The sequence below is a fragment of the Pagrus pagrus genome (genome assembly GCF_965226575.1).
Source record: "Pagrus pagrus genome assembly, chromosome: 7".
Taxonomy (NCBI): Eukaryota; Metazoa; Chordata; class Actinopteri; order Spariformes; family Sparidae; genus Pagrus; species Pagrus pagrus.
Genome location: NC_140191.1, coordinates 6,866,530 through 6,890,785, shown reverse-complemented (window position 1 = coordinate 6,890,785; position 24,256 = coordinate 6,866,530). Strand labels below are relative to the sequence as shown.

Here is a 24,256-nt window from a genome sequence, read left to right as displayed (position 1 = left end):
ATGTGTTTGTCGAGCACACGAGTCAAAAAAAACTAATCAGAGTTTTCTTTTGTACTTTTTGTCGCGTGAAGAGTTGATTGATATAATAATTAATCGATTAGTTAGAAACTGTAAAATCAACCAACAGCTATTTTTATAATTGATTGTTTGGTTTAAGTGTTTTTTTAAGAACAGAAAGTCGATATTCTCTCTCTTCTCTTTTGTTTCTTTCCTCTGCTATGACAGTAAACTGACTATCTTTGGGTTGTGGACGTCTTCTTGTGCCTTACGAAACACTGATTGACATTTTAAAAACATTTTCTGACATTTCATAGACCAAACAACTTATCAATTAGAGCAACAATATGTAGAATTTGGCATTTTGTGCGGTTTGGGACCCCCCACAGCTTCTGAGTGCAACACAACTGTCATAAATAGACGTAATGTAGGTGCTGACTACAAACCAAACTCATGACATCATAACAATGTTATGTGTTAAAAATGTGCATGTTGAAGTAAACATGTATGTAACGCTGTGATCCTGCCCTCTCACTGAAGTTACACAGTGCAGAGACAGTTCACCCTGTTACAACACACTGTACCATCAACATGATATTGAAGCTGTTGTTTAAAGGTAAAATAAGTTACATAATGTTGCTTTAAAGGGGCACTGTGTAGTTTTGGAAAGGAAATCCAAACTCAGAATTTTAATATTTACAATTTTAATTAGATCGCTCCCCGGTCCCCAGAACAGTGTTTGAAACTAGAAAGGTGGCAGGGTCCTTTAAGGTCAGTTTGTTTATTTAGTTTATTCAGTCATGAAAACAAAAAGTTTGTTTATTTAGTTTGTTTAGACATAAAAATAAAAACATTCAATGAAGATTTTTCTCTTCTGATTAAAATTCTCCCCTAAAACTACGTACTGCACCTTTAACCGAGAAAGTAATTCACAGATTAATCGACATCGCAATCAATCGCAAACAGCGGAACAGATTCACGGTTTGCATTATTGCTCTCAACATCAGTTTGATTATTTTATGTTAATCACCGCCCAGAAGCCAAATCGATAAATCAATCGATCAATCATCGATCAATATCAGAGAATTCCTCATCATTGACGCTGTGCTTGATATTGATTTTCCCCCCATATGCTCAGCTGCCTGCAAAAAACTAATTTAATGTTTACTCGCAGAAAACTAATCTGTCTCTGAGTATTAAATAGATTTTTAAGTTGGCCTTTGACCCCGGTGAGGTCCGTATTTGCCCACTTGTATTGATTTAAAGGGGCACTACGTAGTTTTGGAGAAGAAATTCATAGAAATTCACCTGCTCCCAATGTCCGGATGATGAAAATAATCATAAAAACAGTTGAACAGATTCATGCATGACATTATTGCTCTAAACTTCAGTTTGATTATTTTTATATTATGTTGTGATTGATATTGATTTCCCCCCCATAAGCTCATCTGCCCGCAAAAAAACTAATTCACCGTTTAACTCGCAGAAAACTCATGCGTCTCTCTGAGCATGAAATGGATTTGTTTTATTTTAAAGTTGACCTTTAACCCCCGGTGAGGTTCGCACACGTCGCCCACGCGTATCGATTCAATCAGAAATCGGTTATGGACGCGGCTGAGAGGCAACGTGTCAGCCGGCAGCTGCAGCAAGTGGGAGTAGAGGAAGTCAAAAAGCAAAGAAGAAAATGTGACAAAATGAGGCTGTGTGGGACTCTCGTGGAATGGATGTACTCTTTAAGTTAAGCTCAGCGTGTAACTCATTAGAAAATCTTTGAGAAGGATTTTGCCCAGAGCCCCCTCCCAACCATCATCCCTCTCTCTCTCTCTCTCTCTCCCTCATCCTCTCTCTCTCTCTCTCTCTCTCTCCTGTCTGCCTCTCTCTCTCAGCATACATTTCAGACTAGTCCTGCTCTCTCTCCCTCATCTTCTCTCTCTCTCTCCCTCATCCTCTCTCTCTCTTCTCGCTCTATCATCTCCTCTCTCCCTCCCTCTCTCCTCGCTCTCTCGCATCTTCTCTCTCTCTCCTCTCTCTCTCTCATCTTCTCCCTCCCTCCCTCTCTCTCTCCTCGCTCTCTCGCATCTTCTCTCTCTCCCTCGCTCTCTCTCGCATCTTCTCTCTCTCTCCCTCCCTCTCTCTCTTTCTCATCTTCTCCCTCCCTCCCTCCCTCTCTCTCTCTCTCCTCGTTCTCTCTCTCATCTTCTCCCTCCCTCGCTCTCTCTCTCATCTTCTCTCTCTCCTCTCTCTCTCTCTCCCTCTCTCTCTCTCTCATCTTCTCCCTCCCTCTCTCTCTCTCCTCGCTCTCTCTCTCATCTTCTCCCTCCCTCTCTCTCTCCCCGCTCCTCTCTCGCTCACACTCAGCCAGCCGGTGCTGCAGTGGATCAGACGCAGAGCTCTGGCGCGCCTGCCTTTCCGCGGCAAATCGTTTTCATCTGTTGGAAATACGGCTGCTGCGTTAACAGGAGGGAGATGTAGCCCGCTGTCCCCGCTGCTGCAGCTCGTTTGACCCGATCCGTTCCGTGCTGGGCTGCAGCCTCCTCCAGCCTGGTCGCGCGTCCTTTGTTTTTTTTTTTTTTCTCTCTCTGTCGTTGTTGTTGTTATTGTGCGTAAAAGTCGTGAGCAGCGGACGCGCTGTCAAATATTCACGAGTGACTTTGAGCCAAACGTGTGGATAAAACGCGTGGAAATGAGTTGGATCGCTTTGAAACTTGACTGATGCGCATCCCGAGGCGCGGAGCAAAGGCTGACTGAACTCTGCTTGACTTTGTCCCGGAGATATCGAGCATGCCATGTATAATTAACCATGCATTATGCCAAATTATACGCGGGCTAAATTATTTACTCCAGTCGCTAAACTCTTGCAATTAAACGTACATAGTTGGGTCACACGGCACCTGCAGAGCTCCGCGCACAATCCTCGGACACGTGTTGAGTTCACTTGAATTCGAGTTGCGCGTAAAAAATAACCTCCGTGTTAATTAACGTCCCCCCGGTTCAACTCACCTTGAGCCATGCCGCTGGTTTGCAGAAGTCCCCCGCGGGTGAGTCGCGCAGCCCGCGGGCATGCGGTGTTCCTCCGGGCATCTCTCATCGTCCTTCTCCTCCTCTGGCCACGGCCATCCGCAGGCAAGAAGAAGCTGTACATCGGAGCGCTGTTCCCCATGAGCGGCGGCTGGCCGGGCGGTCAAGCGTGCATGCCCTCCGCTCAGATGGCCTTGGACCTGGTGAACAACAGGAGCGACATCCTGCCCGACTATGAGCTGGAGCTCATCCACTACGACAGCATGGTGAGTGCATGTGGAGGAGAGTCAGAGGAGGTGCGCACTTAAGAGACGTGTGGTGTCAAGTCAGTGAGGGATCTGATGATCTGCCTCTCCAATTATCAGGAGGGGAAGCTGAGCCTGTTGAAGTGTTGCAGAGCATCATGTTTGTCATCGCTCTGTGTTGTTTCCTGACTTATTTTATTTCTCAGGTATGTTATATTTTTACCTTTTCATTTTTTTTTTTAGGAACACCTGCTTCTTTTTCTCCCAAGTCAGAGCTTTTTCCTCAAAGGTCACCCGGCTGATAAATAACCTCACTGTGGTTAACAAAGGGGGGGGGGGGGCTGCCATGCCATGCACAGAGCTGGTTTGTGCTAAATGAACAAACACACCTCCTGCTTGTTGCTCATCAATCATTAATCATGGTGGTATTTTAAAATGTCAGCATTATCAACCGCTATAAATCCAATATCCGCCCCCCGACTGCTTTCATTTCCCCTCGCTGCCCCATTTTACCACCCACTACTCCTGACACACACTTTAATCAAGAAGCACGTTATTTATTACTGTAGAAATGGATCTATTTTGCGCCTCCTTGCTGCACGTCCTGGTTGATTTTCTGAAAGTTTCACCCCCCTCCCAATCCACAAAGAAAGGAACCATTTTTCTCAAGGATGGCATGAGTGGAGACACAGGAAAACAATTACTGGATATCCCCTCTGTCGCCTCTCCTGAGGGTTATTATCAATCATGCTGCAGGACAGATGCCTGCCTGGAGAGAGGCCGGGGCACCAAACAGTTAACTGCACCCGGACTGGTTAGAAATTTGCTACGAGCTTTATTCTGATTGGTGTACACGGCTCTGCATTGGAATCCTGTTAAACAGAATAGCAGAGAGAGAGAGAGAGTGTGTGTGTGTGTGCATGCATGTGTGTGTGTGTGTCAGAGAGAGAGCGAGAGAGAGGGAGAGTTGGCATGGCAACACAGTTACTCTTGAAGCAAACCACAGAAACAAATAAGGTTTCAGCTCTGTGGAAATATGTGTGCAAATTCATGTGCTGGATGTATGCAGAGCCGAGTGCACGCCTGTTCGCATTCTGTTAAGCATACACCTTGTTCTTTGGCAATCAAATGCTAAACAGATCAAACGTGTGCGAGCGCGAGCGTGTGCGTCTGTTTTGTGCGTCCTGTGATTACAAGTGTAGTGGAGCAGGCAGCTGCAGATGTAGCTGCCATAAACATAAAGATAAAGCAATTGCATGAACAGATTTCATAGGGATTGGAAAGCATCGCTCCTCGTGCTTCAGGAGTCGCTGGCGCCTCGGGCTCGGAGAGAAAGATGCAGAGCCTTTGAATAGAACGGCTCAAAGAGGCTGGTGTAACATTGTCTGAGTGGCGCTGGTTAATTCCTTGAATTAAGTCAAGGAGGGGGGATTTTATTGCTCCCGCTCTGGGTACAGTGCCTTTTTCCCTTCTTTCTTCTTTTTTTTTTACCCTCTGATTGCAAACATTTATCACCTGGCTGGAATAGTAATGAGGATCTTACCCTCTGAGAGGCTGCAAAGCAATTATAAGAAAGGGATTAATTAGCCATCATATTTACATCCCGTTATTACGACTCACTCCTCATTCTTGTTTGGTCAGAGGACAAATCTCCAGCTTTGCTCGCTCTTTGTTTAACCGCGAGATTAAGACAAGGGCGTAACTGGCCCTCTGTTTGCTCGCGTCTTAAGATCAAGGCTCGAGAGGCGTAATTATGCGGCGGACTCTCTTGACCCGAATTTATCGTCAGAGGGAAACTTTTATTGCATCTTTTTAAGTCTTACGCGCGGCACTGAATACGAGGCGTGCATTAAAGTTGGCAAACAGGTGCTTAAACATACACACACGCCAGTCTGCGACCATTAGGGTTGGGAGTATCAAGCGATGTCCTCAGCTTGTTCAACATCATACAATATTCATGAAGCTCAACACTTAATCCCAGCCTGTCCTTTTAATGGATGCAGATACCCCGTGGTAGCAGAACGGCTTGTTTCTCTGGCTATTCTGGCGACAGCATCAGACTATTTACAGCCTTCTGAGATCCACGCACACACACACGGACAGACGTGTGCACGCACACACACAAACACACACACACACACACACACACACGCAGGCACACACTCTCCGCGCAGGCCGTTGCCATGGATATATCAAAGCCGAGACTGCAAACTTTGATCAATTATTAACAATGATGGAGTGAGACAGTGGAGATACAGAGAAATGGTGAAACAAGGTGCTTCCCTCACTTCCGCCCTTTATTTTAATTGGCAGCCGTGACACAATTTCTCATCCCCGCTGTGGCAGAACCAGTTTTCATCACTGGTCCTCGTGCGTGTCCACTGGCATACAAGCCCCGAGTGTAGTGCCAGACGTGATTATGAGGAAATTAGGAGATGTCGCTGAGCACGCTTTGAGATTCAATACATAGGCTGTCCCACAGGCCCTTATCTTATCCCCTCTTTACACCCTTTTTATATTATTCAATCTGGAGTGTAATTAGAGAGTGTATTATGACGAGCCAGTATCTCGTCCCTTTATTCCCAGCCCAGGGAGCCTTTCCGTTTCCTTTAAAGGTTCTCGCAGGCTGAGTTTGACTGATTGGAGGGGCCACGTCGGCGCGTTAACGTCGACACTGATATTGGCTCAGGGAATTTCAGCACAGAGGACAGCGACAGAGGTGGTGCGACTGTGTCATGAATGTGTGTAAGTGCAGCCGTACGAGCGCATTTTTATGACTGTGTACACACACTTGCATTAATCTCTGTGTGTGTGTGTGTGTGTGTCTGGGAACGGCATCGGGGGCCGTCAACCCAGGCGCTCTCATGAGCCAAGAGAGAAAGCTAGAAATGAAAGTGGAAATGGTGATGACCCCAGAGGGTTGTAGAAGACAGACCTCCAAGAATAGCAGAGATTCCTCAGCCTTTATTGCATACCTGCCAACACCCCTGTTTTCTCTCTATTTTTTTTTTCAGGAGGGAGACTGTGTGCTTATTCACCTCTTACTGCACCGTGTTCCCATTTTGTTACAGAGGGTTTCGTTCCTTTACGCTCGTAGAAACACTTGAATGAAAGAGAGGCTCGGCTATGGAGCCTGATGCTGTTTTGCACTTGTGTTTTTCCAGAATAGACCCGCTTCATTATATGGTACCTTAAGTAACTCTTAAGGGTAACACAAGTGAATTTTATTCAAGTCAAGTTCAAGCTGTTGCTCCTCCGCTTGCTCTCACATTTAAGTGGAAACAGGCAAAATCCCACCCCAAGCGTTTCCAAGTGGTATTATTGTTGGCGCCTCGGTCGCGAAGACAACCAGATCGCTTCAAGACGAAACAAACCGTGAGTTTATTCATTCATGTAGTCTATAAGTAGTGCAGAGTCTCGAGAAAACCAAACAAAATGACACCTGACACTGTGCTTTCTTTTGGTACCAGTCCACCACGTTAGAAGAATTCTCTCCGACCCAACTACGTCATGGCAGGTGTATTGCTCGGAGTCGGGAGGGGATCACGCTGCAGGGCTTCAGGGTGGATTTCATCTCGATTCCTCACAGTTGGAGGAAAATTCTGGTCTGGGTCCTCGATCGTTACAGATGTCAGGCGCAGATTGTCTTGTAGGGCTGTCACTATTTCCAAAAATCAAGACGATTTGTTCGTTTTCTCTATTTGAGTTCTCCATTTTCTTTAGCTTAGTTTACTGTTAGGTCAGTAGCACCATAAGTCATGCTGATAGTGACGTTTTAGAGCGCCCTTTGCTGGACCAGAAGGCAAACTACAACAAACAGCTTAATGGCTTATAGACTTTACATTTCACAGGTTATTACAGCTCGATTATGAACTTTTCAGCCCACGTTTGAATGAATGTTTGCATTTCGAATAAAAAGCAGCAGCCCAACGATCTGGTAACGTGAAGGGTTAACAGATCCAGTCTTAGGCCGAAGATATACTTACTTTGAACAACACGTTCAGGTACGCACGAGGGCTGGCTGTTCAGTTTGGAGCTTGGGTTGTGCACGTCCTCTGAAGATAACGCTAGATGTACGCAAGATGCAATATGCACATGAATGCTAGAAGCAGTGTAGCGCCAGTAAGCACATCAGCAGCAGCAGGGAGAACAATGAGACTACGAGCTAATGTGTGCCATCTAGTGGTAACACGCGTATTATAAAGGCAAGTATGTGAACAACTACGTTCACCACTTAATTTATGGTTCGACAGCAAGTATATCTTCGGCCCCGATAATATCAACCATGTTATTTGAAATCAGAATGATTGTTTCCGTACTTTCCGAGCTGGACCACAGCAACCAATTAGAGAGGCATCCCGGAGTAGCCGACGGTGCGCTGAGCCACGGCCCCGCTGCTGCACGGAGCGGTGTTCATTGTTCATTCAAAATGTATTAACACAGAACACGATCAGTGTTCAGAAGTGTCCAAATAACACCAAGTTCAACACTGCACTTCCTCAAAAACAAACCTGCCAAGTGTGAAGAATATCAGATGAACCGTTCTCAAGATGTATGAATGACAGACAGAGGTTCCTTGCTTTATAGTTAGATGGAGACGTGAAAGCAAATAGAAGTGGTGCCAGGCTGACTGGATCGTCAGCCAGCCTTCATTCTCCCTGAAGAGAAAAATGAGGTTTTTAGGGAGCTGATTTAAACGCAGATTGTGTCATTATTCAATACATAAAAAAATCTGTTTATTTTATACGTGATGATTTAGATAGATTTTAAAACGCTTTAAGGCTGTTGGCCCACTAGTGATTGGGTTATCTGTGATTTATCACCCAATAAAACTGTTTATTTTATTTTTTTTTCTTAATAGAAGCTCTGCAGCCAAGCCTGCTTCTCTAACTATATTTAAACTTGGCAGTCTGCACTGTCGCCAGGTTTGTTCCAATTAAAAGACATTAATTCAACATATAAAACCTTCTGAAATATTTCTTGCCTCGCACAACTTTAATATGTAGAAAAATAATATTGACTCAAACAAGTGGAGGGACTTAATGAACCTCTACAGGGTCCGAATCTAATGTCAAGACACACGCTATAATATGGAAAATGTATAAACACAACCCTTATTTAACGCTGTGATGCTGGATGGTAATGATAAATTGATTAAATCTCTCAAAGATAATCAGCGTAGGCGCCGGAGTCCCGCTCATCAGAATATGGTTAAAACACTAACACCAGAAAGCTAACAAGCTTCTTCTCAGCATGCAGCCAGCCCACAGCCACGGCGACAGAGAACACAAACAACCTTCGGGAAGGAGAGTATTTAAAAAAGGTCTGTGCGTCAGTCTGCCTCTCCCTCACACGAAGATAACACAGCAATTTGTTTTATGAGGAACAAGCAGAAGCGTTTTTACACCGGGAACACCAGAGAGGAGGAAGCGGTCTGTGAAATCAGCCGGTGCAGTGATTGATCGGGAGGAAAAAAAACCTGCAGCCTCGCGGCCCGGCACCGCACAAGGTTGCCTATTCCTGTGTGACATCAATAACGTGAAGCTGCTTTCCAAGTCGGTGTTAATACCGTTAACCCTGTGCATTGAAGATGGGCAGCCGTGCATGGAGGCTCAGAGTAATTTTACAGGCACACACTCTAATTAACTAAGTGGTCGGGTCAGGTTGATGTCAACATGTAATGAGATTCCTGTACAGATTGGTTTTGTTGGTCAGTGAGTGTTTTTGACAAAGAGGTAAAAGCCAGCCAGCCGAGCACTTCCTCTGCTGCAGATTTTGGTGATGAAGCCGTCCTGCTCTCTCCTGGTGGTGTGTTAAATTAAAAGAAATTAAACTATCTTTGATCTTTGGACCCCTGTGATGAATCAGGGCACCAAGTTTTCAAGGATTTGTCCCACAGTTGGACTGCCAGGTGGCTTTGAAGGTAGAGAGATAACATGTTCAGGTGTTTTTTTTCATGAAAAGAGGTCTTTTTGATCACCACAGTGACAAAAAAAGACTTTATGCAGTCTATATGTTTATTACGTGGTCGTATCATTCGACGTAAAAGAAGCCACCGTGACGTCACCCATCGTTTTGTGCACTACCGTTTTAAATCCTCGACTTTGTCGTTTTCGCCGTTGTCATCTTGTTTTGTTTTTTAACCATAAGTGACCAAATTTGGACGAGAGGGTGGAGCTGCGTCCTGATTGGACACGCTGTGGTAGCAAACCGTGCTTTATCGTCTATTTCAATCTAATTTGGAAACATCATTTACAAGACGAGCACCATGCTGTATTGAAGAAGTTCGATCTAGCAACTGAGATCATGAATGCATTAGGAAAATGCCCGAGTTGCATTGTGGATAATGTAGGTGCCAGGTTTTTGACATGGGAGAAGACTGCATGGAGTTAAAATGAAGATATCTCAAGTTCTGCTGCATCAATTTATATCTTCTTTTTGACTGTGTTGGATCTAAGATATTTAAAAAAACATGAAATCCATATTTTGGGGGCTTTTTCGCCTTTATTGGATACTTATAGCTTAAGAGAGGATTACAATAGCCCAGGCTGGAATTGAACCTGGGCCGGGTCAGCATGTGCCACAGAGTGAACGCACTCTACCAGGTGAGCTGCCGGGGCGCCTGAGGTCCAAGTATTTGATCACATATCTGTAAATATTTATTTAAGCAGCTTACCGTTCACCTACATGAATTCAAGTGTATCCTTTGTGGATTAAATCTTCTATCTAGAGTGAGTATTTGATGATAACAAGTAGAATAGCACTTTAGATGCAATTCCACATATCTCCATTGTATACTGAATGAAACAAGAATCAGAATACCAATCAATGCTCCAACCTTTAGACAATATTAAGGCTTGAATGACTGAGCATTCTCCTCAACAACTGTGGATGGAGGCGTGTTTTGAAATGTCAAAAAACAACCGAATGAATGCAGCTTGTCCGCTGCCGAAGGGGTGTGCGCTAACACTTTTAGCCTTGCAGCTACAGTGCAGCTTTCTGCTTATAAAAGGGTGTAAATAACGTCTTGTCAAATCAGTTTGGGATCTTGTGGCTTCTGGAGACTTACGGCATTACTGCTGTATAGGAGCCATTTTATGTTTTTTTCCCCCGGATGTGTATTCCTGTTTTAAAACCAGTCCCCATCTGCCTCACTTGTTCAGGAGACACTGTTTTGCTGCGAAGCTCCAGAAATGTTTTGTGGATTATGAAAATTCACCCGACTTCCAGTCTGCATGGGGGCGAGTAGATAATGACTGAATATTCATTTTTAGGTCCACTAATCCGTCCAGGCTTCACCCTGTAGCCCAAATGTGGCTCTAATCAAAGCTATCTTTTAGTGCAAATAACTGCCAACATGACTTCAATGGTAAGCTAATGGACGGGCTGCGTTGAACTGTTTCCAATGGCCCTGGGTTTAAAAGTCTTTGTACGCTTGTTAGAGATAATTAGGTCAGGTGATGCAAAAGTTGTCACAGCCCAGCTCTTAGATTGCGACAAAAAAGGGAGACCAGGCGAGATTTCAGGCTGCGCACGAGCATATTTATTCACAAAAATATGAAAAAGAACGTGGAAGTCAGTAATCACTAATGTAAGCATGTGTGGGCGTGTGCAAACGTCTGCAGCAAATAAAACAGACCAGGATGGATGAGGGGATCTCTTGTGTGTGGGGGTGGTGGCGAGTTTTATAGAGAGAAGCACACGGGGCTCAGGTGTGGCTCATAAAGTCCTCCTGACCTTCATCCTACTAAACAAAGCAGAGGCAGCAAAACAGACACAGAAACCCCCAGTGGAAAGGAGGGGTGGCGACAAAGTGCAAACAAAGATTGATATAAGAATGGTCGCAGGTTTCGATCACGGCTAAAAACTCTGCTGCGCCTTTTGTCTGCCGTGCCCTTTTCTTCTGATTCGGTCACCTCACACTATTATTTCCCAGTGGGTGCCCAAGCTGCCGAGCACCCACCGAATCGGACGCAGGAGATGTCGCTGACGCCGTGACCTTGGTTCTCTGCAGCCGACGACCATCACCTTGATGACAGTTTGTTATCTGGCCCAGGAGACCCTTCTCACGGCAGACGCTTTGACTTGTCACGCAGGGAAAAGCACAGGTGGAATTTATAACATTAATGATGGATGCACTCTATTTAGGTGAGCTGGTTTGAGGGGCTGCGGTGTCGTGTGTGCTCATTCACTGACATGGCTTACAGGGACACTTACCCCTCGATCCCATCAGGCACGTCTCTGTTACCTGGAGTGTGTTTCGTTCCGTCCTCTGCACAGCTGCACATCCCACTGGGAGCGTTTCGGAAGCGGAGCGTCACGCCTGCCTGATGTTGTTGTTGACTTGCTCAGATTGTGTTTATTTTTTCATTTCTTTCGTTTCGTTGTTTGTCTGGCTTTAAGTGTGTTGTTCTTAATATTTTTTTTTTTTTACCTTTATTGTGCTGAAGATTCAGAGTCTGCACGTGGGCGTTATATTTTGAATGCAGCTGCGGTCCGCTTCCGTCAAAAAAACGGACTTGGCGCGTATTCTCGGAACAGACTTCTGGGACGCTGCTGAAATGTGCTGTGGTGCAGCCGGCGGACACACGAGCATTGTCTAGAGCAGCTGCGATCGGGTCCGGCAACCGTATCGCGGCGGATACAGGCCCGGTAGAATCTGGGGGGTTAGGCCCTATCCACACGTACACGGGTCTTTCTTAAAAGGAGGCTTTTTCTATGAGTTTTGGCCTTTCGTACACACTAAGGTCATTGAAATATGAGCTTTTGGAAACCTCCTTCCAAAATTTTTGGAAATGATGATGCAGACGAACATGTTTATCAGTGTTTGTAGCATCATTGTGAAAAGTGAACTCGCAGTATGTGTGATGATATTGGAGCATTCGAGTTTGTACAGTGACAGAATGGATGTTATAGACATGATGGGAAAAAAGAGACAAAAACTGCTGCTTACAGTGTTTTGCGGATAAATTATCCAGGAAGATCCTGCAGAGAGCCGTAACGTTTCACTGCCTCGTTCACTATATTTTCTGTAACCAAGCAACCGACCGGAGTGTACAATCCGAGCATGCTCGGTGTATGTTAATAGCCATGAGATGTGTGTTTTCAGGTGTGTTTTATGGACGGAGATTATTTCTGAAATGTTGCCAAAATGCTCGTCTGGACGGAGATTTGTTTATTCTAAATCCCTGTTTCCAAAAATACTTGTGTAGGTGTGGACCAGGCCTTAACGTGATTGGTTAAACCTGTGCTTTTCCTGCTGTGAAAAGGGTCTATAAATCAAAGGTTGACTAGGGCCGATAAAGAAACCCATAGAGAGAGTCAACAATAATTAAAGGAAAAGTTCACCCAAAAATATAAATTCAGTCATTATCTACTCATATCTCTAGTTTCTAGTCCACTAAACATTTCTGGAGTTTCACAGTGAAACAGTGCTGCAAGAGTCTCCTCAACAACTGAAGTGGACGGGAACTTGCTTTAAAATGTAAACCGAAAAAAAATCCGTTTGCTGTAATCTAAGTCTTCGGAAATCCAGAGATCCCAAACTGATTTGAAAAGACGTTATCTACACCCTTTTTTAAGCCGAGATCTTCACTGTAGCTCAAATCAATTTGGGATCTCGGGGCTTCTGGCTTGGACTTCGCCGGACGGCTGTATGGAGCCATTTTGTGTTTCTTTTTTACTTTCTTCACCATCGTCATCTTTGTCCAAAGGGGCCGCCAGAACCAACCAAAAATGAAAGTTCCTTGAAGTAACTGTAAACGATAAGCTCACCAAAGAGTGAAAATCCGGTCACTATCTACAAAAAAAACATAAAATGCCTCCAATTTAGAGGACGTAAATAATGTCATCGGGCTTCCAGAGACATCCAGGACGAGCTGTATGGTTGCTTTTTTTACGTTTAAAACTACTACTACTACTACTTTATTTGTTGTTGCTGCTGAATTTTTATTTTGGGGTGCACTGTTCCTTTAATTGGGTTCCTATTTCATTAACTACTGCATGACTTTCTTCTGCGATGGCGTGACACTTACTCTGAGTTAAAAGAAAACACATCACTCAACGAGAAGTCCAGCTGTTCCACATATTCCTCGGTCTCGAGTGGTGATTACCTCCTCAGAAACAAAAAATCACAGGGCTGCCTCAAAGAGACAATTCAGACGTTGAGACAAACACCACAATTAGGAGCCATATTGGTCGTCGCCATCATCGGCCGCGGCGTGATTGTTTGTGACACTCATCTGGAGTGTATTTTTTTTTTTAAATGTGCACGCGAGTGTTTGTGTTTGCGAGCCATGTCTCCTCTTCCATGCCGAATCATTAGACGTGTCAGGCCAGTTTATCTGTGACTCTGATGAGCAGTGCGGCGGTGATGGCCTGTCGGTGATCTGGCTGACAGAGCGGTGATGGATCATTCCAGCCACACTCTCGCCGCCTAGACACGCCGCAAATGACTTTATTGGAAGGGTTGTAATGACTTGTGATGGCTGCTGTTTTGGTCGTCGGCCTCACTTTTGTTTGGTCTCCGGCTGTCTTTCTGTTTTTATGTCTCGATCTGTGGACAGCGTGTTGTGTTTTTGATGATACATACTGGCTGTGTTTGGACGTGAAGTCGATGCGAATATTTTTTTTGTGTTTTCTCCTCACATTTGCATCCGCGTCTTTGCCGCTCGCTGCCACTTTGGTGCCATTTTCCTTTACTTTGTCTTGACCTCGTCTGTTTTGTTCTTTCCATTTCCCCTACTTGTCCTTTCCTTTCACCTACTTTTCTCTTCACATCTGCGTTGGCCTTTTTGTCGCTCCCTGCCTACCACCTCTATGTCATTTCCCTTTACTTTATCTTCTCTCTTCTGTTATCTTCTGTCTGTTTATTCGCCTCCATCTCCCACACTTCATTGCTTATTTGTTCCTTCCTTTTCCCTCGCCCTCCGTTCTCATTCCATCTGTCTCCCTCACCCTCATCTTTCCCGTTTTTTTCCTCCATCTTCGCCCTTGCTCTCTCCTCGATCACCTCTATTCATTTCTCTTCCCCGTTATTGATCCACTCTAGCCCATCTGTCCATGCATTTAACACTTTGTCATTTTGTCCTTGCAGTGTGACCCAGGAGAAGCCACCAAGCTGCTGTACGACCTTCTGTACACCGAGCCCATCAAGATCGTGCTGATGCCCGGCTGCAGCGGCGTCTCCACGTTGGTCGCCGAAGCTGCTCGTATGTGGAACCTCATCGTGGTGGGTGACTGTTTAGTACTTCCCCTTCAACCCATGTTTACAATCCCCCAGTCATTTTTCAACCCCGTGTTGATGAAGGTGTGAGCTGCAGTTTCCGCCAAAATTCATACTCCTTTTCAGTCATAACTCAGTCGATTCAGAACACAGACATGAAACACATACTGATGTCAGTCACAAGTGAGCATCCATAAATCAGCTTAGAAAAAAAAAAAAAAAAGATGCTCCTTTTAGGTCCAGAACTTGCCAAAGAATCATCACGTTTATCTTTCTTCATTATCAAATAAGGGTGTTTACAAAGCCTGGCAAGTGAGGACATTTCTTTTTTCTGGTGATCCATTTTTAAAGTTTGATTTAATGTGTTTTCTCTCCTGTGACTTGAGAACTGGTGAAAGAAAAGTTTTGGCCAGAATAATCTTTTCCTCAAATTCCTCAATTTCTTTCCATCTGTGAAAACATGACAAGAAAAGAAATTCATCTGTGAAACCTTTTTTTTTTGTCATGTGTGTTAAACCGGGAGGAAAAACATGAAAAAAAACAATTTCTCCTGATAATTTCTTCCCACTCTTTCATGTGTGGAAACAAGTGAATTTGGGGAGATTTTCTTTCACTTGGTTTCACACGTAAAGTGTGTCTACGGGAGCCCGGAGGACTTTCTGAGAAAAGTTCTGGTGATCCATTTTCAAAGTCTGATCTAAATATAAAATCTCTCTTGTGTTTATAACTTGAGAACTGGTGAAGTTTCTCATTATCTTTCTAAGTTCCTTATTTTATTTCTTTTGCTCATCTGTGAAAACATTTTCTTCTTCTTTTTCTGGGATTTTTATTTCACGAGTGAAACCTGGTGAAAAAAAAATTCTCCCTAAAAAAGACCCAATTCGCAGTTTCACACATGAAAGAAGAAGAAACATTCAGGAGATTTTCTTTGTTTGGTTTCATGCATGAATTTCTTTTTTCTTTATATGTTTTCACAGATGGAAAAAATTGAGGAACTTAGAAAGATCACCCTGGCCAAAACTTTCCTCTCAGCAGTTCTCAAGTCATAAACACAGGAGCGCAAACAACTTATATCACCAGAAAACATTTTTTCTCCTCTTTTTGCCCCTTCAGGGCTTCTGTAGGCGTCACGTTTTTAATTAAAAATCAAAAGTAGGATCGGCGGCTCTCCTGATATTTCATTCTCCATCCTCGCCAACTTGTGCATCAAATCCTAGGAACGATTTCTTCTTAAGCACAACCCCGCCCTGCCGCACGCAGTGTCTAGACTGCAGCCGTCTTGTCAGAGGAGCGCTCGAGTGATGACACCGTTATCGAGACACTGAAGTGTCTGTCTCCACCGGTTCTGTCAGAATTTAAAAGTGACAATGAGGGAGCAGCCAAGCTTCCTGTGCAGTGTGCCGTTTTCCTTTAATACGTGCGATCATTCCTGTATATTTCACCGTAAACACGGATGCATGTGATTGATGCGTTTGAGTAGCGTGGGTCGTAGTGAGTGTGCAGTCGAGCGAGACAGACGGAGAGACGGTGGCTGCGCTCGGGGCGGACAGTGTTGGCTATCAGAGCAGAAGCAAAGGTTAGCGGTGAAGTTGTCTAGTGGCAGTAAATATACAGTGTTTGCAGTTCGCCGTGAATAAACACTGCAGCTCCTCCAGTTTTTGTGTCAGGTTTCTCAGCTGCTGGGCAAAAGGGAGAGCGAGTTTATGGTAAACAGGAGCACTCTCTGCTCCACCTCGGTTAGAGTTATAAATATAGAAATATTTAGATACAAATACTTATTCAGTGCCTTTTTATTGGGCTTCAACCTTGCATTACATGAGTGTTGTTGAAAATATAGACCTGAAGCGTCAAATCATTCAGATTTTATACGTCTGATACTTTGGGGGCAGAGCCGATGAGTCTGCGAGCAGTTCAGGATCTGTAAACTGGATTAAAATGAGAGCTGAGAGACCTCCTGCGTGAGCGGCGCGTGTTCATGGTAGAAAGTCTTGCTTTTCATTTCACCGGCCATGTAAACAGGTTTGAGTCGCCACAGAGCCGGCGTGTCTTATGCGAAGCTGCAGCGGCGCTCCACCCAAAGATTTTGAATCTCACCTATTTTTCTCTGCAAAAGTACAGAAGTACCTGAAGATGATCTGTGGACACTCATATCCACCTCACACCAACATTTCACGACAGTTTTAACGTCTATCTGTAGAATATTTCATGGAGGGCAGTGTTTTTCCTCTGCGGTGTCTGTCTCTGTCTCTCACTCTTTCCTCCACACGACTTCATATCCCGCCGGGAGCGTTTCAGAAGTAGAGCGTCATGCTTGCCTGATGTTGTTGATTTGCTCAGAATGTGTTTATTTTATCATTTCTCCTTGATTTATGTGCCTCTAGTCGGCTACGTAGTTAAATCGTTTCGTTACTTGTCTGTTTCAAGAGAGTTTATTGATAATATTTCCAACTTTGTTATGCTGTAGATCCCGAATCAGCACAGGGTGTTTTATTTTGAAAACTGACTGGCTCGATGCCGTTCCGCTGTCCGACTTCCTGTCTGGCTCGATCTGCTCTGTGCAGATTGACGCAGCTGCTTTTGCCAAAAATAGACTCGGCGTGTATTCTTTGTGGAGCGGTGAGGAGCTCCTGACACGAGCATTGTCTAGAACGGCTGCGATCAGCTCCTGTGATCGTATGGCGGCCGAGACGGGTCCAACAGAACCTGGTGGTGATACTGTAAATAAAGGAGACCATAGTTGAAACAATTTAGAACTTCTATCTTAAAAATCAGGATCACATTAGCCATTAAACCTGTTGCTTTCTCTCACAAAGACATTGCACTACATTTATTTGGGAGCCCCTTGAGTAACCAAACTGATCCTCCGTAGGGACCAAGAGCTAGATGCCAAACAAGACAATGTTGCCTCTCATCCCGTAACTCTGCGTCTTGAGATCTAGATAGCGTGGATGAGGGTGGATGAGCTGATTAAAAACCTCGACACCGACTGCTGAAGTCCCGAGCTCTGCTCCTGCTGGAAGGATGTTGTCGCTGTGTTAAATGGACCTGCGGATGCGGCTGCACGCTGCCGTTCTATCTAGATGATGATCTTTTGTACTTGTGATTATACTCACTTCCCAAAAATCAATGCCGTACTTGTTTATTGATTTTAAAATACTTCACACAGCACTTTTTTTAATTGGCGATGACACGCTACAAGGCAGTTTGACAATACTGCATTGACAGGATCACTAAGTGCAAGACAAAACATATTGCTTCGCCTCACTTACTGCCAGATTACTGAGTTTATAACAGGCACAATCACATCCCAGATCTCTAAATCAGCCAGAGATCTGCTTCTGTCGCCTGCTGCTGTCGGAGTTTTAGAAAATATTTCTGCCTTTTTATGCCTTCTGCAGTGAGTTTATTTTGTTTATCTCATTCTCTGTCTTCTCTTGATCTGCCTTTCTGTCACTCACAGCGTTCTGCTTATTAGCTTTGTCCCGTAATTGAAGTTTCATCCAGAGATTAGTCATCGAGAACAATCAGTTCTAGTGGTTGGCGCCTGCCCCTCTTTTCTCGTTTCTGGTCTTTCTCTCTTTGTCACCCTTTCTTTCCTCATCATTAAAAACTCTTTTCCACTTTTTGACTCTCTTCCTTCCCTTTTTTTTTCTCTGTCTGCTGTCGCTGCCTGGAGCCGGTCTGCTCTATTTCAGCTTCTTCTTCTTTCCTTCCTTCCTTCCTTCCTTCCTTCCTTCCTTCCTCTTTTTCCATCTCCACCATCTATCTCTCCCACTCTTCATTTCCGCCTCGCTCCCTCAACTCGAGCAGTCGATTCTCCCCACACACAAAGGGATCTGTCTCTCTTTACTACACGCCACCACTGGCACAACCTCCTAACCGCCACACTCAATTATTTCTGTACGCTGGCTGCCTGCAGGATCCTCCTCGCATGTCAAACAGCCTCATCAGAGTGCCGGGGAGGCAAAAGCAAGCTCCATTTCTGGACGGTGATCAAGGAGGGGCTCTCGATCGGCTCTCCTTGGCACAGTGTTAATTTGATCCCCCATTTCCCTTTTCTAAAAGCACTGTAAGCTGTAGATGGGCATTGATCTACTGCTACAAGGCTATGGGAGAACTGAGGAACTGAGAATCAAGAGATATTGTTTGTGGTTTTTGGGAAGCTTCGATGTGGAACTTTGCCAGTCTGTTGCAGAGCGCTGCTACATCGGTCTATTTCTGCCACAGCAGCTTTTCACTCCGTTTTAGTTTCGTCGCTGCTTTCGTGTCGGGTTGAGGGTTTATTTGAGTGTCAGGAGGAGCTTGCAAGCTCCTAGTTGGATTCTCAGGTTTTGACTTCATTTATATTATTACGTTCTACGAGCCAAAAACAGACCTGACAAACTATTAAATGTGTCGAGGCTGCGATGAAAGCAGCTCCGTTTTTTTCTGGTTGTTGAGCGCTTGACTTTAACGGGTGTATTCATGCGTTCTCGATTACCTCCGGTCGTATCAAGCCATGTTTGTGAACTGTATGTTTTATTTGCTTAGGCTTTGAGATATAAGCCCCTGAGATTCTACTTCTGCCTGCAATTTTTGGGGAATTTAATTTGCGGTGCTCACAAATACGCCATTCATGTTCAACAGCAACATGTCAAAGGACGACTGTGTCTGAAACTGCTGCCCATGTAATAGATCAGGGACTCTGGTCCCAGCCCACATCTCGTGTCACGAAAACTACAATACATTATAAACGTTACATTTTCTATTTTCCATTTCATTTCCCACTGATCCATACATTGTCAGTGCAGTTGAATACACAGTGTAGCTGGAGATCGTTTATAGCGATCCTACTAATGTGGCCTATTTCCCTGCTGTTGACATTGTGTTGAGTTAACAGCTTAACAGGAGAGTTTGTTTTGTGTTGTTGCTGCTGAGTTGAAGCACGTTACACCGGAGAATTTTGCTGTCAACTCCTCGATTGCAGATTCATAACGCGCCTCGATGTAGTTATAAGAATACGTCAGAGACAGAGTCAGCCAAGCTCCAAATGTTCGGCGTGTAAAACTCCTGAAACTAAAGCTTGCACTGGCAGTTTGTGCGAAAGTCATTTAATAAAAAACTATTTATCTCCATACATTTTTCTGTGCCTTGTACATACATTGGATTAATACAACGTTGGCGCTGTAGAGAGTATTCACAGCAGAAGGACTGTGTGGGACTGACTTGAGATAAACTACAATGGCTGCAATGAAGGATCATGTCGCTCAGTGCGGTTCGTCTCATTGGAGCTGTCACAACAGCTTCTTCTGTTCAGTCATGTGCATATTTCTGCTTTCCTTCTGGTTTTTTTCAGTCATTGACATCATCAGATATCGGCCCCACCTCCTCTGAAGTTAAAATCAGCGTGTTGCCGACAATCAAAGTCACCCGATCCCTTGAAACACGGGAAACACCTAACACCTGTTCGCTATTGCTTCATTATCGCCCCCTGCATTTACAACCTGACACTCTAAAAACAGAATTCATCATTTGCAAACAAACTGTGTTTACCGAAGTGTTCCTGAGCCCACGGAGCAGCGGTTTATCTGATTTTGCCGTGCTGGTGTTCGTACAGCTTCATAATGACTGTCGCTCTCTTTGCAGCTGACCAATCACGTTGTTGTGATGTCATAGCTTTGCAACTCGTGTTGGTGTTGTTCCTGCAGCGTCATGATTAATGTCGCTCCAGGAACAGCATGTTAACTTCATATCCAATTGGGAACATGCTGTTTGTTCTAGTTTTCCTGTTGGTTTTTTCAGTTTTTTGCCGCATTTTAGTTTTTTTAGGCGACAAAAATACTTGGTACGGTTCAGGAAACGATGGTTTTGGTCAGAATAGATCCTTTCACAACGTAGTCATGTGTTAGAAAAGATGACTTCACCCATGTGTGGGTTTTTTCAGGTCTTTTTTCTAAGTTACAAAGCTATGACATTACAAAAATGTGACTGTGACTGCATGTAGTAATATCCTGTATATCAGCAAATGATCACATTGTTTTGTTCATGTTTAATACGCCGTCCCGACTCCTACCAGATCGTCCACGCGGTCTTGTTCGGTCCTGTTTCTCGTCTGCCTGTCATGGTTTTTCCTGCCTCGTGGCTGCTTCGTTCGCCCTCGCTGACGGATTACCTGTTGCTGAATCCTGCATTAAACTCTTACCGAGTCGACGGTTGATTGGTTTCGGCTGCTCTGCCTCTCAGTCCTGCTTGTCAGTCCAGATGTCTGTGTGCAGAGCCGTTACGAGAGCTGTGGAGCACAGGAGCAGGAATAAGCGATGAAGCTTTTTCTATACGGGCCACTTGCTAGCAAGATCAATTAATTGTTGGTTGTCGTTGTTTCACGTGATTTGTTGATTATAGCCGTGTCCTTCAAGAAATGTTTCTGTCATCTGACCCCGTCACACTGTGTGCCTGCGCTCGTGTACGTTACGAACACCTCTCACGTTTATTATTGAGCAGGTGTCATCTGCCGAAGCTGCCGCCGTTCTCCTCCACATCTTTCCCTGCCGCGCCCAAATCATCTGTCACTTCATGTCTACCTCCCCTTCCTTCGTCCTGATGCCTTCGTCTACCTGCCTGCGCCCACGGGGATTTGTTATTGTGGAAGGTCCACATCGTACATGACATTTGACATCTATCATCAAGCTCCCAGTGGTGGATCTCCCAGAGCTGTATCGGTAATGGGGCCGAGATTAAAGCTGGGGAGTCGGATAGGCTGTCTGTATCTGTAATGGTTCCCTAAACGCCAGGTTCCTCATTTTAAAAGAGGCCTGTCGAGGATTTTATCTTGAGTCGTCACTGTGAAACTAATTGTTAGAGGAACAGTCTTCTCTCCGTTTCGGTTGGCATTTTCCGCCATCCGTCCTCCCTGCTGATTTGGACGCACATCTTAGCAATCTGCCTCTTGTGGGAATTGTGCCTGAGATTTTTGAAATTACATGGGTCCAAATGAAAGAAACAGATGATCACTAGGGCTACTGTTTGCAACGACAATAATTAGATATTTTTTCCGTGTTTGTTCGGTTTGTAAAAGTGGAATGTGTCATTAAAATTTCATGGCGATGTATGCATGGGAACTCCTGCGTGCAGTGTTTTGTTTTTCTTACCGAATTACAGAGTTTATCGGCGCACCTGATAAGCCGGAGGGAAGCTAAAAGGAGGGCGGGAGGGAGGGGGAGTGGATGAAAATGAGAAAACGGGAGCGGGGATTGTTTCTCTGGTTCTGTCTTTTTGCTGGATTTCCTCTCTGTTGTCTGCTGTTTGAACCAGTCATCATCAAAGAACACTGTGTACAGGGGAAGAACAAGAGAGTCCTGATTTGAATGCATTTTGATTGAAGTCTGTTTACTACTGATGCCTTGAAGGACCTTCAGAAGTATATTTTTCCCCTGTTTCTCTATGTCCTGCTAAACTTCTATATCCTTTACACCTTTCTGCTTTACAAACTGTCTTATTTTTCCCACTCTCTGTCTCATGTCTCACAGCTGTCCTATGGCTCCAGCTCCCCCGCTCTGTCCAACCGCCAGCGCTTCCCCACCTTCTTCCGCACGCACCCCTCGGCCACCCTTCACAACCCCACCAGAGTGCAGCTCTTCCAGAAGTGGAAGTGGACCCGCATCGCCACCATCCAGCAGACGACTGAAGTCTTCACCTCGGTCAGTGCCTTTAATCTTCCTCATCTCACTTTCGGTCTTACAGCTCTGATACGTCTCCACCTCTTTTCTTTTATCTCCCTCTCTGTCTTTTCTTTTCACTTTCTTTGCAGCCATCATTTTTGGTGAACACGTCAGGTGCTGCAACCCAATCATCAGAATAAATGTTGTCATTGTACGTTACTGCAAACCACAGCTACTTGAAACTTTGTTTTAGGTTTCCACTTTAGCTTTCTTTAGGTTAGGTTTAGGCACAAAAGCCAGTTGGTTAGAGTTAGGAAAAGATCTTGAAATACCCTGTTTTGTTGCTACAAACATAGCTGGAAATTACTCAACGTCTGGTCAAAAAAATCTGTTTTTGTTGCCCGAAGATGGCTGGAAATTGTCCCAATATCAGGCTGAAAATATCTGGTTTTGTTGCTACAAACACGGCTGGGATATGTCCCGACGTCTCGTTTGAAAAACTGGCTCTGTTGCCACAAAATGGCTGAACACTGTCCCAATATCTGTCTGGTTTTGTCGGCACAAACAGCTGGAAATGGCCGATGTCACGTTGAAAAAAAAATCTTGTTCTGCTGCCACAAAGAGGGCTGGAAATTGTCCCAATCTCTGGCCGAAAATATGTCGTTTTGTTGCTACAAACGTCCCAACGCCTTGTTAAAACTCCCTTTTTTTGCCACAAAGACGGCTACAAAATGTCCTGATAGTCATCAGATTAAACGTTACGTGAACATCGGTCTCTAGCTTGGTCGCCGTCTCCATGACAAACACATCATCTCCTCCTCCCGATGAGAAAGTGAACTCATATACAAGCAGTCTGAATGTAACCGTCTGTGTCATTTGCAGAAACGCACAATGCAAACATTTTATCCTGGTGACTGGGCTGCTGTGTGTTTGTTTATGAGGGCTGTTGTGCTCCCGGGCTATATGATGCTGCTTCCAGCATTCCATCCTGGCGATTGATGGAGGATTTTTGCAGTAATTTGTTCGAATATTGGTTGTGAGAAATATTGATCACACAATACATCACTCCCGGGCACGGCGGTCGATACCATGACACTTGGGTTGGTTCCTGTAATGGAGGTTAATGATCTCGCGCTGCATTCTTTCCTCTCCCTTCTCACATTCGTCTTTTCTTCTTTCCGCTCGTGTTCTTTGTCTAAAAATCTATTCTCTCTCAGGCTGCCTTCATCACACATCCCCACGCTGCCCATTCCTTTCTTGACATTTCTCATATACACTTCAGATTTTTTTTAATCTATTTTTTTGTCTCTTCGGACTTGGTTGCCTTTCTTTTGTCTTTCTCTATAATCTCAACCCGCCACCTCTCTCTGTTCCTCTCTGTTGAGCTGCCTCTCTAACCTCTCCCTCCTCTCCCCCCTCTCTCCCTGTCTGTCTCCCTCTGTCCCTTCCTTTCATCTCGCAGACTCTGGATGATCTGGAGCAGAGGACGAAGGAGGCAGGCATCGAGATCAGCGTTCGCCAGAGTTTCCTCACCGACCCGGCTGTCGCTGTCAAGAACCTCAAGGTGCTTTGATTAAAAATTCACCTCAGCTGCTGGTCTGTCTCGCTCTCCCCCCTCTACTTCCTCCTCCGGCTCACAGCTGCACACGATACCATTAGCATAGAGGCGATTTGATAGAGGAAATTAATGCGCCACGCTAATTAGCAACTCCTGAACAGCAGTACGTGCCGTCCTGCGAAGCAGCAGGAACTTTGGCACGCTGCGCCGCCACATCAAGCTGTGCTGAAGTGAAGTTATATGGCTGCTACTGATGTAACTAAGCAATGTTTTGTTTTATTTTCACGTTTTTGATGCAGCGCCAGGATGCAAGGATCATCGTGGGGCTCTTTTATGAGACTGAAGCCAGGAAGGTGTTTTGTGAGGTTCGTACCTTTTCTACTCAATTGATCCCAGAAGACCGAACCTGACTGGCTATTAGCAAGAAATTGAGCTCTGTAATGAGCTGTTTGAATGTCTGAATGAATTTTCTTGTTTGGCAGTTATACAACATGCTCAACGCATCTCTGGGAATAACACTCCTCATGGTTATTTATCATTTTCTCCCCCCCCTTCATCCGCCCTCAATATCCGCCTC

At 44.8% G+C, this 24,256-nt stretch overlaps 1 protein-coding gene across 1 annotated transcript in view; it reads left to right on the top strand.

Annotated features, from left to right (window-relative positions):
- The window catches only part of gabbr1a (gamma-aminobutyric acid (GABA) B receptor, 1a), an 88,037-nt gene that overhangs the window by 24,690 nt on the left and 39,091 nt on the right, over positions 1-24,256 (top strand). The window contains exons 7-11 of the mRNA XM_084356686.1: positions 3,121-3,281; positions 14,356-14,490; positions 21,990-22,160; positions 23,584-23,685; positions 23,979-24,044. Coding sequence (XP_084212812.1) covers positions 3,121-3,281; positions 14,356-14,490; positions 21,990-22,160; positions 23,584-23,685; positions 23,979-24,044 — 635 coding nt within the window. The remainder of the gene's footprint in view (positions 1-3,120; positions 3,282-14,355; positions 14,491-21,989; positions 22,161-23,583; positions 23,686-23,978; positions 24,045-24,256) is intronic.